Raw genomic sequence first — 13,358 nt, forward strand, 5'->3', positions numbered from 1 at the left:
ATATGTCAACTTTCAGGATGAATCGAACTACTGTATTTTTGATTCACCAAGATATTTAGTCTGTAAAGGTTCTCCAAAACTCTTTTTTATTATAATTCATAAATATTTTCCTCACCCTAAATAATATACAAGATCAGAGTCTGTTTTTACCGGACGGTAATGACACAGCCTGGGATCGAACTCCAGGCTGTAGTGACGCCACAACACTGCGATGCAGCTTACAGTTAAATACGTTGTAGAAGATGAGGGCTGCCATGTTGACAACCGAGCACGCAGACACTGGTCTGGTTCCTTTTGACGTGACAAGATGTGGGAGAGAGAGAGAGAGGGAGATGAAATATTTCATATGTCAAACCAATTTTAGTTATTGCTGTCATTGACCCCATGGCTTCATCACTAAAAGCGTGCTGGTAACCCCTCAGCCTCTCCACATGTACAGACTCCAATGGAATCGTTTGTTTGGGCTAATTTCAGGCTTAAAAAATAACGCTATTTGTAAATTGAAGGGCCAGACTCTCTGAGAAGTTAATGGATTTGAAATGGACGGCTCATTGTAAACATATGCACGTTCTGTATGTGGATAAATGAATGATAGAGCCATTATGACCAGCTGCGTCATAATAACATGATACTTCAACACCAAATGCTCCATAGATCCTGATCTGATCTATTCTATACTGCACCCGTAGAGCCTTAACTAGGCAACCTTTAAGGTGTTTCAACTCTTGAGGATATGTATTTCCGAAAGATATGGCACTTCACTCACAATTTGTGCACAATTAACATATAATTGCAGAGTGGGTCATGCTCTCTGTTTGTTTAAAATGGTAGCTTTGAATCCCTTTGACAAAACCAAGAAGTGAGAAAAACTATAAGGAAGATTGCTGTGCTGACAACAAAAGTCTGATGAACTGCCAAGCTCTGAGATCTCAACCAGCATCAAAGCTGTCCTAAGTTTTCCTCCAAAGATCAAAAACTATTCAATGTGCTGCCTGCCAGTAACGGTTTTACATTCAATATTTCCAATTGAAAGAAATCACTGAAGGCAAAGTTTTTTTGCCCCCCGGACTTGTCTGATCTATGCTCAGGAGCCGACGAATTACATCCTTTTAAATGGTTTATTCAACTCAGAGGGAAGGTGCTGGCTTAGACCTGGCTTAGACTTGGTTAGACCTGGCTTAGACCTCAGACCTGGTATTATCACTTCATGGCTTTGAATAATGGAACACTGCCACATCGGTCACAAGTAGAGGATTTTAGTAAAAGGACTTTGTTACACTTCAATAGTTTATAAAAACATGGGGAGTAGCGGGTAGAACTCTTTGAACTACCACATGGTTATTACGGACAGTGATTAAATGTCACTGTTATGAGAAAGTCGTTCAAGTCAGTGAAGCCCAATAATCTCTTTCTATGCCTAAAAGAAAAAAGTGAAACACATTTAAATGTCAATTGAAAATCATTTGTCCTCAACGCTTTAGTCACTTGTGGCTTTTCTCTTCTGTTTCTGTTCAGCTGCTGCCTTACCTGCAGTCCAATCTAACAGGATTCAAGAAGCTAGAGATTCTTAACTTCAGGAATGGCAGCATTGTGGTCAACAGCAAGATGAAGTTCACCAAGTCAGTGCCATACAACGTGACCCAGGCCGTCCACTGTGTCCTGGAAGACTTCTGCAACGCTGCAGCCATGAGACTCAACATTGAGATTGACAGTCACTCTCTGGACATAGAGCCTGGTACGAGATGAGGCCCGGGGTTGTTTCCCAAATGGCACCCTATTCCATATATAGTGCACTACTTTTGCCCATAGGCAGGGCCCATAGGTAGGGCCCTGGTCAAATGTAGTGCAATACATAGGAATAGTGTGCCATTTCAGACTCAGACCATGTTTCACTGCAGTTGCACTCATTTCAAGATGTTTACAGAACATAACAAATATACTGTAGTAACAGTCTAATGAATGAGAACATTTTGCATGGAGACTTTTACAACTTCAAAGAATAAAGCAGTTTTATCGTAGACTATAAATTGTCGAGAGTGTAAAATCTATAGAATGCAATGGGCCATCATTGCTAGACTTTTCAATAACTAAAGTGCTAAACCTTCAAATTAAATTCAGACAAAAACAGTGGGAAAACCTCATTAAAACACTTTTGACTACCTCCCTGAGAAAAAAAGGAGAGAAGACAGCGTCACAGCTACTTTGGTATTTCATGGAATCTGATCCTACCATTTCCCCCTTCCTCATTCTTTTTGAACAGCTGATCAAGCAGATCCCTGTAAGTTCTTGGCGTGCAACGACTTCTCTCACTGTGTGGTGAATCGGTGGTCACGGGAGGCCGAATGTCTCTGTGACCCGGGGTACATGGCTATGGACGGCCTGCCCTGTCAGAGTATCTGTGTCCTGCAGCCGGACTACTGCCAGAACGGGGGCCGTTGTGAGATAGTACCAAGGCATGGAGCCACTTGCAGGTACCTTAGAATACTTCAACTATCTGAACACATAGGAAGCATTGCAGTGGGTTTCTATACGTGTACCAAGATTTGTATCAAACCATACATTTCTACTGCTACCTAATATTCATAATATCCATTGTCATCACTTGTTTCTCTCACCTGTTACGTTGTTCTACTTGTTTATGTTGTTTACTTAAAGTGTTGCGAGGGAAGCAACACAACGTGACAATGTAATACCACAGTCAACACTTCACATACTCTTCATGAACTGTATATTATGTGCTCTAACCAAGTGTCTTTCACCGCTTTAGATGCCCAATAGGTAAAGTCTGGCACTTTAACGGGGAGCGCTGCACTGAGCTGGTGGCTGTACCTGTAGACCCCTTCCTTTTCATAAGCTGCTTTGTGGGCTTCCTGTCCTTTGTTTATGCCGTGACAGCTCTCATGTCATTCATGTACACACAATGTAGACGGACCAGAGAGACAGTGACTTTGGCGTGAGCAAAAGTATTTTCTTCACTGTGTGGATTTGTATGGTACATGTACTTAGCTGTACTATATGTATTCTTACTTCTACACTTGCTAAATATATATACACACACACATACATATACACATACACTCTGGTTAGAGGTAACATAAATTTTGCTTTGAGAGCAGCACTGGTACTGTAGTCTTAATACTAGTGGACTTCAGTGACGTTATCTTGACGCTATAAGCTCACAGCTCGCAGTCATCCAGACAGCATCATGCTGACACTGGAACCTACAGAAAACATTTCTGTATAATAATTTTTCCCTTCATATAATTTTGTTTAGACCCGATTAAACATACTCACCTTCTGGAAAAGAAAAAGGTTTTATTTTTGGGGATTAAATCTTTAAAGTCACCACCACTCAAATCTTGGTTCTTATTTAACATACACATTCAAAGCTAATCATTATGCCTTTACTGGTATATGCTTAAAGATGTATTTCTGTATGGGGGCAACTTTTTAATGTTTATTCTTCAGTAAAGCCCATATGACAAGAATCAGAAAGGTCCAAATATCCTTCACTAACTATGCTACCACTTAACTAATCCCTCGACACAGTAGAAGTAAAAACAGCGATAAAGTACTTACAGTGACAAAGTCGTGTTCAAAGGTTAAAGTGTCAGTGGCTTTAGTTCCCCCTCTGATCCAGTTAGTTCCATGTGAGAGCAGCTTTTCTGCTTGTCTGGGGATTTGAGGGCTTCAACCCTACAAGGAACCAGTCAAACCCACCCACACAGACCTAGATTTGCCATCTCCCATTAACACAGTGTACATCCAAAATGGCAACCTATTCCGTATATAGTACTAATCTAGCTCCTAGACCAGACAGCACCACAGACAGTCAACAATATCAAGTCTTAGAACATCTAAAAGATGAATACGTTATTTAGCTTTCCTGTAATCTTATTGTAACTAGTTTAAGATTTCTCCGGTCAAAGATAAAGCAAATCAATTCTATGAAACCATTTTATTTAGACATTTTGAATTTCTTGAGATGCAGCAGCTCGTTTTCAAGGGTGTCCCCCCCCCAAATAAGGTAACACTTTAATTGACACCTAGCGTCATAACAGTCATAACAGCCATATCAGCTGACATAACCTGTCATATGTTCATGACACATATTTAGACCTGTTGTGACATATAGTACAAGTCGAATGTTTGGACACAACTACTCATTCAAGGGTGTTTATTTATTTTAAATTGTAGAATAATAGTGAAGACATCAAAACTATGAAATGACACATATGGAATCATGTAGTAACCAAAAAAGTGTTAAACAAAATCAAAATCAATTTTAAATTTGAGAATCTTCAAAGTAGCCACCCTTTGCCTTGATGACAGCTTTGCACACTCTTGGCATTCTCGCAACCAGCTTCATGAGCAATGCTTTTCCAACTGTCTTGATGGAGTTCCCACATACGCTGAGCACTTGTTGGCTGCTTTTCCTTTACTTTGCGGTCCATCTCATCCCAAACGGGTTGCGGTCGGGTGATTGTGGAGGCCAGGTCATCTGACACAGCACTTCATCACTCTTCTCCTTCGTCAAATAGCCCTTACACAGGCTGGAGGTGCATTTTGGGTCATTGTCTTGTTGAAAAACAAATGATAGTCCCACTAAGCCCTAACCAGATGGGATGGCGTGGTGTATCGCTGCAGAATGCTGTGATAGCCATGCTGGTTAAGTGTGCCTTGAAATCTAAATAAATCACTGACAATGTCACCAGCAAAGCACCCCCACACCTCCTCCATGCTTCACGGTAGGAAGCACACATGCGGAGATCATCCGTTCACCTACTCCGTGTCTCACAAAGACACGGCGGTTGGAACCAAAAATCTCAAATTTGGACACAAGACCAAAAGAACAGATTTACACCGGTCTAATGTTCATTGCTCGTGTTTCTCAGCCCAAGCAAATCTCTTCCTCTTATTGATGTCCTTTAGAAGTGGTATCTTTGCAGCAATTCAACCACGAAGGCCTGATTCAGTCTCCTCTCAACAGTTGATGTTGATGGGTCTGTTACTTGAACTAATTTATTTGGGCTGCCATTTGAGGCTGATAACTCTAATGAACTTATCCTCTGCAGAAAAGGTAACTCTGGGTCTTCCTTTCCTGTGGCGGTCCTCATGAGAGCCAGTTTCATCATAGAAAACAGTAAAATAAAAATGTTTTCACTGGAATGAGTAGATGTGGCCAAACTTTTGACTGGTACTATATATTGTGTTATTTTATGGCTGATTATGACAACATAAGAGTGCCCAAAGAAAACCTACCACTACAAAGCAAAACATTTTATTACACCATTAGCCTACTTGTCCACAATATTTTTTACATATATCATTTTCTGAAATTGACCATATTAAGTAATCATTGTAATTGCACACAATGTCAGAGATGCGGCCTCCCGGGAGGCGCAGTGGTTAAGGGCGCTGTACTGCAGCGCCAGAGTCCCTGGGTTCGCGCCCAGGCTCTGTTGTAACCGGCCGTGACCGGGAGGTCAGTGGGGCGACGCACAATTGGCCTAGCGTCGTCCGGGTTAGGGAGGGCTTGGTCGGTAGGGATGTCCATGTCTCATCGTGCACCAGCGACTCCTGTGGCGGGCCGGGCGCAGTGAGCGCTAACCAAGGTTGCCAGGTGCACGGTGTACCCTCCGACACATTGGTGCTTCCGGGTTGGATGCGCGCTGTGTTAAGAAGCAGTACGGCTGGTTGGGTTGTGTATCGGAGGACGCATGACTTTCAACCTTCGTCTCTCCTGAGCCCGTACGGGAGTTGTAGCGATGAGACAAGATAGTAGCTACTACAACAATTGGATACCACAAAATTGGGGAGAATTTTTTTTTTTTTTTTTTTTAAGTCAGAGATGCACCTACCCCAATGCTCTGTTGCTGATGACTGAGATGAATACGAAATCATATTGCAGGAGCAGGACAACACACCCTCTTTTATGATTATGATGGTCATAATGCTTCAAGAGTGTCATGAAGTGCATTTTTCTCAGTCTAAGTGACACAGGATGGCTATAATGCTTCCTGACAGTGCCATAAAGGTCATTTTCTTAATCCAAGTAAAGTGACAGGATGGTCATTATGCGTCATGACAGTGTCATAAAGTGTATTTTCTACAAGTGATTTAAAATATGAAAAAAACATGACTTCAAAGAACTCATTACAACAACAAAAAATGAGTAAACAAACTTTCAAATGAAAGGAAACTTCTTGGCAGGAAAAAAAGCATTTGAATAAAATGTGGGTTTTGAAACATATGTAGGTGTCATAACCAGCCATAAAATAACACAATATCATAATGTCTAAATATATGGGCCATGACAGTGTTATGACCATATAATGACAGGTTAAGACAAGTTGTCAGCTGTTATGTCATTATGACATGGTTATGACCATGTCATAATGTGTTATGATGCTCGATGTCAAGTATAGTGTTACCCTACAACTAATAAAAACTACTGCTACAACTACGAATAAAACAATGCTAAGTACCTATAATATACAGTTGAAGTCGTAAGTTTACATACACTTAGGTTGGCGTCCTTAAAACCACTCCATACATTTCTTGTTAACAAACTAGTTTTGGCAAATCGGTTAGGACTTCTACTTTGTGCATGACAATCATTTTTCCAACAATTGTTTACAGACAGATTATTTCACTTTATCACAATTCCAGTGGGTCAGAAGTTTACATGCACTATGTTGACTGCCTTTAAACAGCTTGGAAAATTCCTGAAAATGTGTCATGGCCTTAGAAGCTTCCGATAGGCTAATTGACATAATTTGAGTCAATTGGAGGTGTACCTGTGGATGTATTTCAAGGCCTACCTTCAAACTCGGTGCCTCTTTGCAAACTCGGTAGACCTCCACAAGCCTGGTTCATCCTTGGGAGTAATTTCCAAATGCCTAAATGTACCAAGTTCATCTGTACAAACAATAGTACGCAAGTATAAACACCATGGGACCACGCAGCAGTCATACCGCTCAGGAAGGAGACTCGTTGTCTCCTAGAGATGAACGTACTTGTGTGTGAAAAGTGCAAATCAAACCCAGAGCAACCGCAAAGGACCTTGTGAAGATGCTGGAGGAAACAGGTACAAAATTATCTATATCCACAGTAAAACGAGTCCTATATCGACATAACCTAGAAGGCTGCTCAGCAAGGAAGAAGCCACTGCTCCAAAACCGCCATAAAAAAAGCCAGACTACGGTTTGCAACTGCACATGGGGACAAAGATCATACTTTTTGGCCATAATGACCCTCGTTATGTTTGGAGGAAAAAGGGGGAGGCTTGCAAGCCAAAGAACATCATCCCAACCGTGAAGCACAGGGGTGCAGCATTATGTTGTGGGGGTGCTTTGCTGCAGGAGGGACTGGTGCACTTCACAAAATAAATGGCTTTATGAGGAAGGAAAATTATGCGGATATATTGAAGCAACATGTCAAGACATCAGTCAGGAAGTTAAAGCTTGGTCGCAAATGGGTCTTCCAAATGGACAATACAGCATACTTCCAAAGTCAAGGTATTGGAGTGGCCATCACAAAGCCCTGACCTCAATCCTATAGAAGATTTGTGGGCAGAACTGACAAAGCATGTGTGAGCAAGGAGGCCTACAAACCTGACTCAGTTACACCAGCTCTGTCAGGAGGAATGGGCCAAAATTCACCCAACTTGTTGTGGGAAGCTTGTGGAAGGCTACCTGAAACGTTTGACCCTAGTTCAACTATTTAAAGGCAATGCTACCAAATACTAATTAGGTGTATGTAAACTTCTTACCCACTGGGAATGTGATGAAAGAAATACGTTGAAATAGTCACTCTACTATTATCCTGACATTTCACAATCTTAATATATAGTGGTGATCCTAACTGACCTAAGACAGGGAATTTTTACTAGGATTAAATGTCGGGAATTGTGAAAAACTAAGTTTAAATGTATTTGGCTAAGGTATATGTAAACTTTCGACTTCAACAGTATGCATATTTACAAATATCTTCATGGAGATGTTTCTATAAGTTAAAAACTAACGGTTAACATTTGAAAAAGAGCTTTCTTAAATTCACTCATTTGAATGCCTTGATTTCAATAGGTAAATTATTCCAGTCATTTGGGCCTTTGTATCTGGAAGATCTTACTCCAACCTCGTGATGTGCCGTTGGAATGTGGAATTGCTGCTGTTGTCGAAAGGAGTAGTGCGAGTCTTGTGAAGTTAGGTGTTCCTTAATATATACAAGGAAATATAAGTTGATACACTTAAAAAATAAATTGGTACCAATGCAGTCATCTCCTGTTTGGGAGTAACAGCCAATTTAGTTATTCATACATTGTGCAATGTCTTATAACGGCATCCAAGAATGAATCTGCAAAGATTGTTATAAGTGACATCTAATTCGTAAAGTAAGGTGTTGGATGAGTTTTGATAGTCACCATAGTAACCCAACTGCTGCTTCCTATCCTAGACTAAGGTCTTTCTAATGGATACAATAAAACAATTCTTACAGTAGATCTGTATAGTAACCCAATTGCCTGATGTGGAGTTTATTCTTTGCCATGTACTAAACAGCATATAGGACTTTGTTTGATTTAAAACCAGTGTTAATATCATCTTGGAGTGTTGCTTGGATCTGCTTAACCTGATGTATAGGGAGCTCTGTAATAGCATATATGTGAGCATGTGTATTCTGACAAATGAGGCAATTCAATTATGAATACTGAGCCTTGAGGTTGTGAGTCCAAGAAGTTGTGATTTGTGTCTTATGAAAACAGACACGCATGGAACCAGTTTCAATTTTTGTTGTGAAACCAAATGTTTATTCTATTAAGATAGAATAATGAAATAAATCAAATGCTTTTAAATTTATTTTTTAAAATAGCACCAGTTAGTTTGCCTTGGTCAGATGAAAAAGGTACATCAGTATGTTTCACTAATGCTGTAGTTGTAGAATGGTTGGGTCTAAAGCCAGATTGAAATTAAATGTATCTAGTATTGATACATTATGGAATGTAATAATTTCTCAAAGACGTTTGCTATTGAACAGCAATTTAGGCCTACAATCAGGATATATTTGAAAATGATTGGTCTATAAGCAACATGAAGGTAAAGTACTTTGTTTTCGCCAAGAGGATACTGCACCATATTTAACTTGGTGTCCTTCCATCTCACAGGTCTTTATAATGTACACTAGAAGCTCCTGACTAATACATCTTCTTTACAGAGAAACCTCGTTGCGCTTCACCCCATGTGACTTTGCCCCTTGGGATAATGGTTTTATTTTTTGCTGCTTCCTTTGCTCGTTTTGTCTCAATATCAGTTCTCTTATTATTTTGTAGATACCCAGAAATGTATACGTCTTCCAGGCCTGACAAATTAAGAACATCGAGTGTTGAATGACAACCCTCCGTATTGAGGTAAGGACTTGTTAGGTCATTTGTTCTCTTTGGACAACTTTGACTTTCATTTGATCTCCATTTCTGACCCAGACAGAGAATGCCAAGGTATTAAATTACATTATCGCAACAAGAAAGGCGAATCAAACCATGACATAATTATTATTCAAACGGTTCCATTATATTTTGATAGTTTACGGGTGGATCTCAAATGGATTTAGAGCGGAGTGTATTTCTACACGACAGTAAGCCGGACAGACAGACAAACACTTCACACAGACAAACACTTCACACAGACAAACACTTCACACAGACAAACTAAACCTAGCAAAGGGAAGGCTTATCCCATGTTATTCACCTCTTGATGGAGGAGAGGCGGATTGTCAAGCCTGTTTATGAGCAAAAGCCGTTGTTGCTTTCGGAATGTAGGCTTTGTCGGTAGTCTGGCTTTGTGATTAGTCTGGCCTTCTTTGATCCTCTTTCCGGATCAGTGTTAGTTGAGGAACAGGGTCAAATTGAATTAAGAGTTAAATGTAAGGAAACGGAATGCAGAATTGAGTTTGTCTAACTTTCATTCAAAAGGAATACAATTCAAAGCATCAGACTTGGGTTAATACAAGTATCCCAGTTAGATTAATGATATACATTTTTAGCTTGCCCTGTACACAGTCTTTGTGAAAGGTAACAACTGGAATCTGTGTCTCTCTTTTTTAGACTTGGCAACTGCCGAAGAGACACAGGAATGTTAATAAACGATAGCTAATCGCAGATGCAGATCACGGACAATGTTGTGATTGCAGAAAGACATTGACCTGTTGGCTACTGATGGACAGACAGGCACTCAGCCAGACAACCCCTTCATTTGACCTTTCCAAAGCCTGCGTTTCACCAGAAAGGATACTCCCATTTTCTGTCAAACAGACATTCAGGCGAACTCTGGACAGCCGTACTCGGTCATTGTCATCAGTGAACAAATGACTCGGGAACGACAGATGAATGTCAAACGGATGTGATCATTTTGCAATGGCATCCCAGGACAGCTAACTGCTTTTATACATATGTGCTGACATTTATTTTAGTAGTGAGTGTTAATGTAAAATGCCAGACGAAAAGTTACAAGAAATGTTTTCCTCATAATGAGGTACTTATGTTGCAACGTTGTATAGTGAATAACACGTACTGTACACCTGTGTGGGTGATGTTAATTATACATCTGTCTCTGTAATAATGTAATGGTGTTTCCTCAGTGTTGTAAAACTACTGTTCTGTACACGTCGGGGAAATGAATTGCTCACCATCTTCAATGGGGCTTTTAAAAAACTATTTCCTCACAGAACTCTATTTGTGTTGCTGTAGCATTGAGTAACAGAACGTAAAACACGAGGAGCAATATCAGTTGAGTGATAGAATGCGTTTATTTCAACAGTTAGAGATCAGCATTAGAAAAAGTGACAGTGAAAAGGCAGTATTTGAGGAATGATTGTAACGCGTGGAGAGACACAGAGCATATCGAAGCCAGTCAGTAATTGGTTGTACATTACAAGAGATATTCCAGGAGACCACACAGTACGTACAGTAGTATACTCTGGTGGTCAAGTCATAAATAAATACTTAGATCTAAACTGAAGACATGCCTCAGACACGCGCATGAGTGGATAGATCTCATGCATTCAAACAACCACGACGTCGCCTTTTCGCTTGTGCAGAGCGTCAAAGGGAATGAGAAGAAGCGCTAGAAAACAAACCCCAGACTAACAATCAGCCTTACCTGAAGAGAGTAGTTCTAGTCTCACAAGAGATTGTCTCTAAAACACACAGTACTGTACATGACAAAGGCTGTCCTTCTCCTTGTAGCTTTGTTGAGGAATTATTGCTTCATTTTAAAGTACTTATTTTTTTCAAGAAACATGAGTCATGCGCCCAAACCCTTTGATTTTAGAGTAGAAAGATTTCTTTTGAAAATAAATGTGTACATTCCTGTAGAAACATTACTCTCTTTGTATCATAAAATATCCTGTACGTAAGTGTCTATTGAAATATGAGATGATATATCCAGGAGAGGGAAGACTAGCTGAATACTGTATCTGAGCTTGAGGTCTTCTTGACCCTTCCTACTTCATTTCTCCATTCAGTTCTGCTCCCATACACACATTTGGTCCAACAGTATGACTTGAAAGCTATTTGAAATCCTAGAGTATCTGAAGATTTGTATGGTTCACTTCTGGTAATCCACATCATAAATTAAATTTGATTAGCACATTATTTTTCCTCTTAAGACAATATTTGGAATATCATAGCCTTGTGTGGACAACATAAAACAATGCATTTAAATTTCAACCATGTGGCTTTAGGAATGAATGGTTGGGGAATGTGAAAATGAAAACATCTTTCTTTAGCTTTCTTCCGTTCTTTCTCTCATTAGCATACCTAAATCACACATATAAACAAAAAGTAAAGACTGAAGGAACAAAATCGACTCAATTACATTCTGTCTGAAAGTCAGGGGTAAAAAAAAGAAAAGAAAAAGAAGTTTACAGTATTATCAAATATAATAATTTGAAATGAATGTGAATTTATGTGCAGTTACTGAAAATAATCCTTAGAAGAACCTGACGCTCAAGTATAACTGCCTCACATGAGAGAACATCACCCCGCCGCCACCACCACCCCCAGAATGCGTTGAAGCCCATTTCCACCCATGGATCAAACATGTCTTTTGTGCAAGTATTGTCCTGTAATAACTACATGAACAGAAAGAATTGGTTTACGTGAGATCATCAAAAAGCTGTTATTAAGACTGCAGAGAGAAAACGATGAGATGTCAGGTTAAACCACCAACACAGTAATAAACATCTACGATTTAATACTCTTAAAAACTCTTATTTGGAGGCGCAGCTTTGAAAACAGTCCCTACTTTCAGCAAATGACCCTGTTAAAGTCGTTTTTATTTATAAGGCCTCATAGTTAAAGTAGCAGGAATATTAAAGAAAAACCTCACATTTGCTCAAGAAACAAAACTAGATGTAATTAGTGTCTGATTACTCTGCATAGGTTCACTGCAAATTCCTCTGCTCCCACCAACAAATAATAACCAACAAGAGAATTGAAAGCCGGCAAGAACATGAAGGAAAAAAAAATGAACAAAAAGCAGTTCACTTATGACTTGAGTACCTCCAGTCAAAACATGGTACAGTATGCTTGAATGCCCGCCGTGTTCGGTACAGTAGCTAAATGCATTCTTCCCTTTGCTGTAGTGAGATAGAGGCCTGTGGTTTGGGACAGGGGATTTAGCGCCAGGGTGGAAGTTTCCCCTACGTACAGATCTAGGATCAGCTTCCCCAATCCTAACCATTAGTGGGGAAAATGAAAAACTGACCCAGGATCAGTGACTAGGGGGAAATTCACCCTACACCATTTACTTGAGGAGGCTCTGCAGCATGGCTGTGGCATAGGTGGGGCGGGCCTGTCGGCTCTCGATAGCGCTCCGGAGGTACTGGATGCCCCCGCAGCGCTCCCAGATCTCCTCAAACTGCCGGGGCAGTATCTCAGCTCCCCTCTTCCTTGTCAGGCCTGTTTCCTCCAGGCTCAGTTCACACATCTCCATGTCATCTTTCCCTACAGACACACAGAGAAAACAGCAAAACAAGTTTTATGCGGCAGTAACAGTATGAAAAGAACACAGGCACATGCGCGCACAAAATGCACACAAAGAAACGCACCCCCCCCCCCCCGGGGTCAGGTTGCTGACCGACCTGCCACCAGCAGGATGGGTTGCTTGTCCGGATGCAGCTCCATCTGCCTGGCGATCCAGGGCCCGTCAAAGTGGGCATACCACCAGCCCTTCTTCTTATTCTGGGGGTCCTTGTACTGGTCCCCGGGCCTGATGAAGGGGATGCGGAAGTAGCGCTGCTGCCTGTTCATGGCCACCTCATACTGCCTGGCTGGGACGGGTGGGGATGGGTTCGCCTGGGCT

At 40.7% G+C, this 13,358-nt stretch overlaps 2 protein-coding genes across 11 annotated transcripts in view; one reads left to right on the forward strand and one right to left on the reverse strand.

Annotated features, from left to right (window-relative positions):
* Nucleotides 1-11,826, forward strand: part of LOC115139610 (interphotoreceptor matrix proteoglycan 2-like) — a 33,845-nt gene extending 22,019 nt beyond the window's left edge. For all 3 annotated transcript variants that reach the window (XM_029677183.2, XM_029677185.2, XM_065026452.1), the window contains 4 exons: nucleotides 1,516-1,735; nucleotides 2,261-2,471; nucleotides 9,329-9,406; nucleotides 10,100-11,826. In XM_029677183.2, coding sequence (XP_029533043.2) covers nucleotides 1,516-1,735; nucleotides 2,261-2,471; nucleotides 9,329-9,389 — 492 coding nt within the window. In that variant the 3' untranslated portion in view covers nucleotides 9,390-9,406; nucleotides 10,100-11,826. The remainder of the gene's footprint in view (nucleotides 1-1,515; nucleotides 1,736-2,260; nucleotides 2,472-9,328; nucleotides 9,407-10,099) is intronic.
* Nucleotides 10,782-13,358, reverse strand: part of LOC115139611 (unconventional myosin-VI-like) — a 78,063-nt gene continuing 75,486 nt past the window's right edge. For all 8 annotated transcript variants that reach the window (XM_029677200.2, XM_029677198.2, XM_065026456.1 and 5 more), the window contains 2 exons: nucleotides 13,138-13,356; nucleotides 10,782-13,000 (listed from right to left, as the gene is read on the reverse strand). In XM_029677200.2, the coding sequence (XP_029533060.1) occupies nucleotides 12,801-13,000; nucleotides 13,138-13,356 (419 nt within the window). In that variant the 3' untranslated portion in view covers nucleotides 10,782-12,800. The remainder of the gene's footprint in view (nucleotides 13,001-13,137; nucleotides 13,357-13,358) is intronic.

The sequence above is a fragment of the Oncorhynchus nerka genome, linkage group LG13 (genome assembly GCF_034236695.1).
Source record: "Oncorhynchus nerka isolate Pitt River linkage group LG13, Oner_Uvic_2.0, whole genome shotgun sequence".
NCBI lineage: Eukaryota > Metazoa > Chordata > Actinopteri > Salmoniformes > Salmonidae > Oncorhynchus > Oncorhynchus nerka.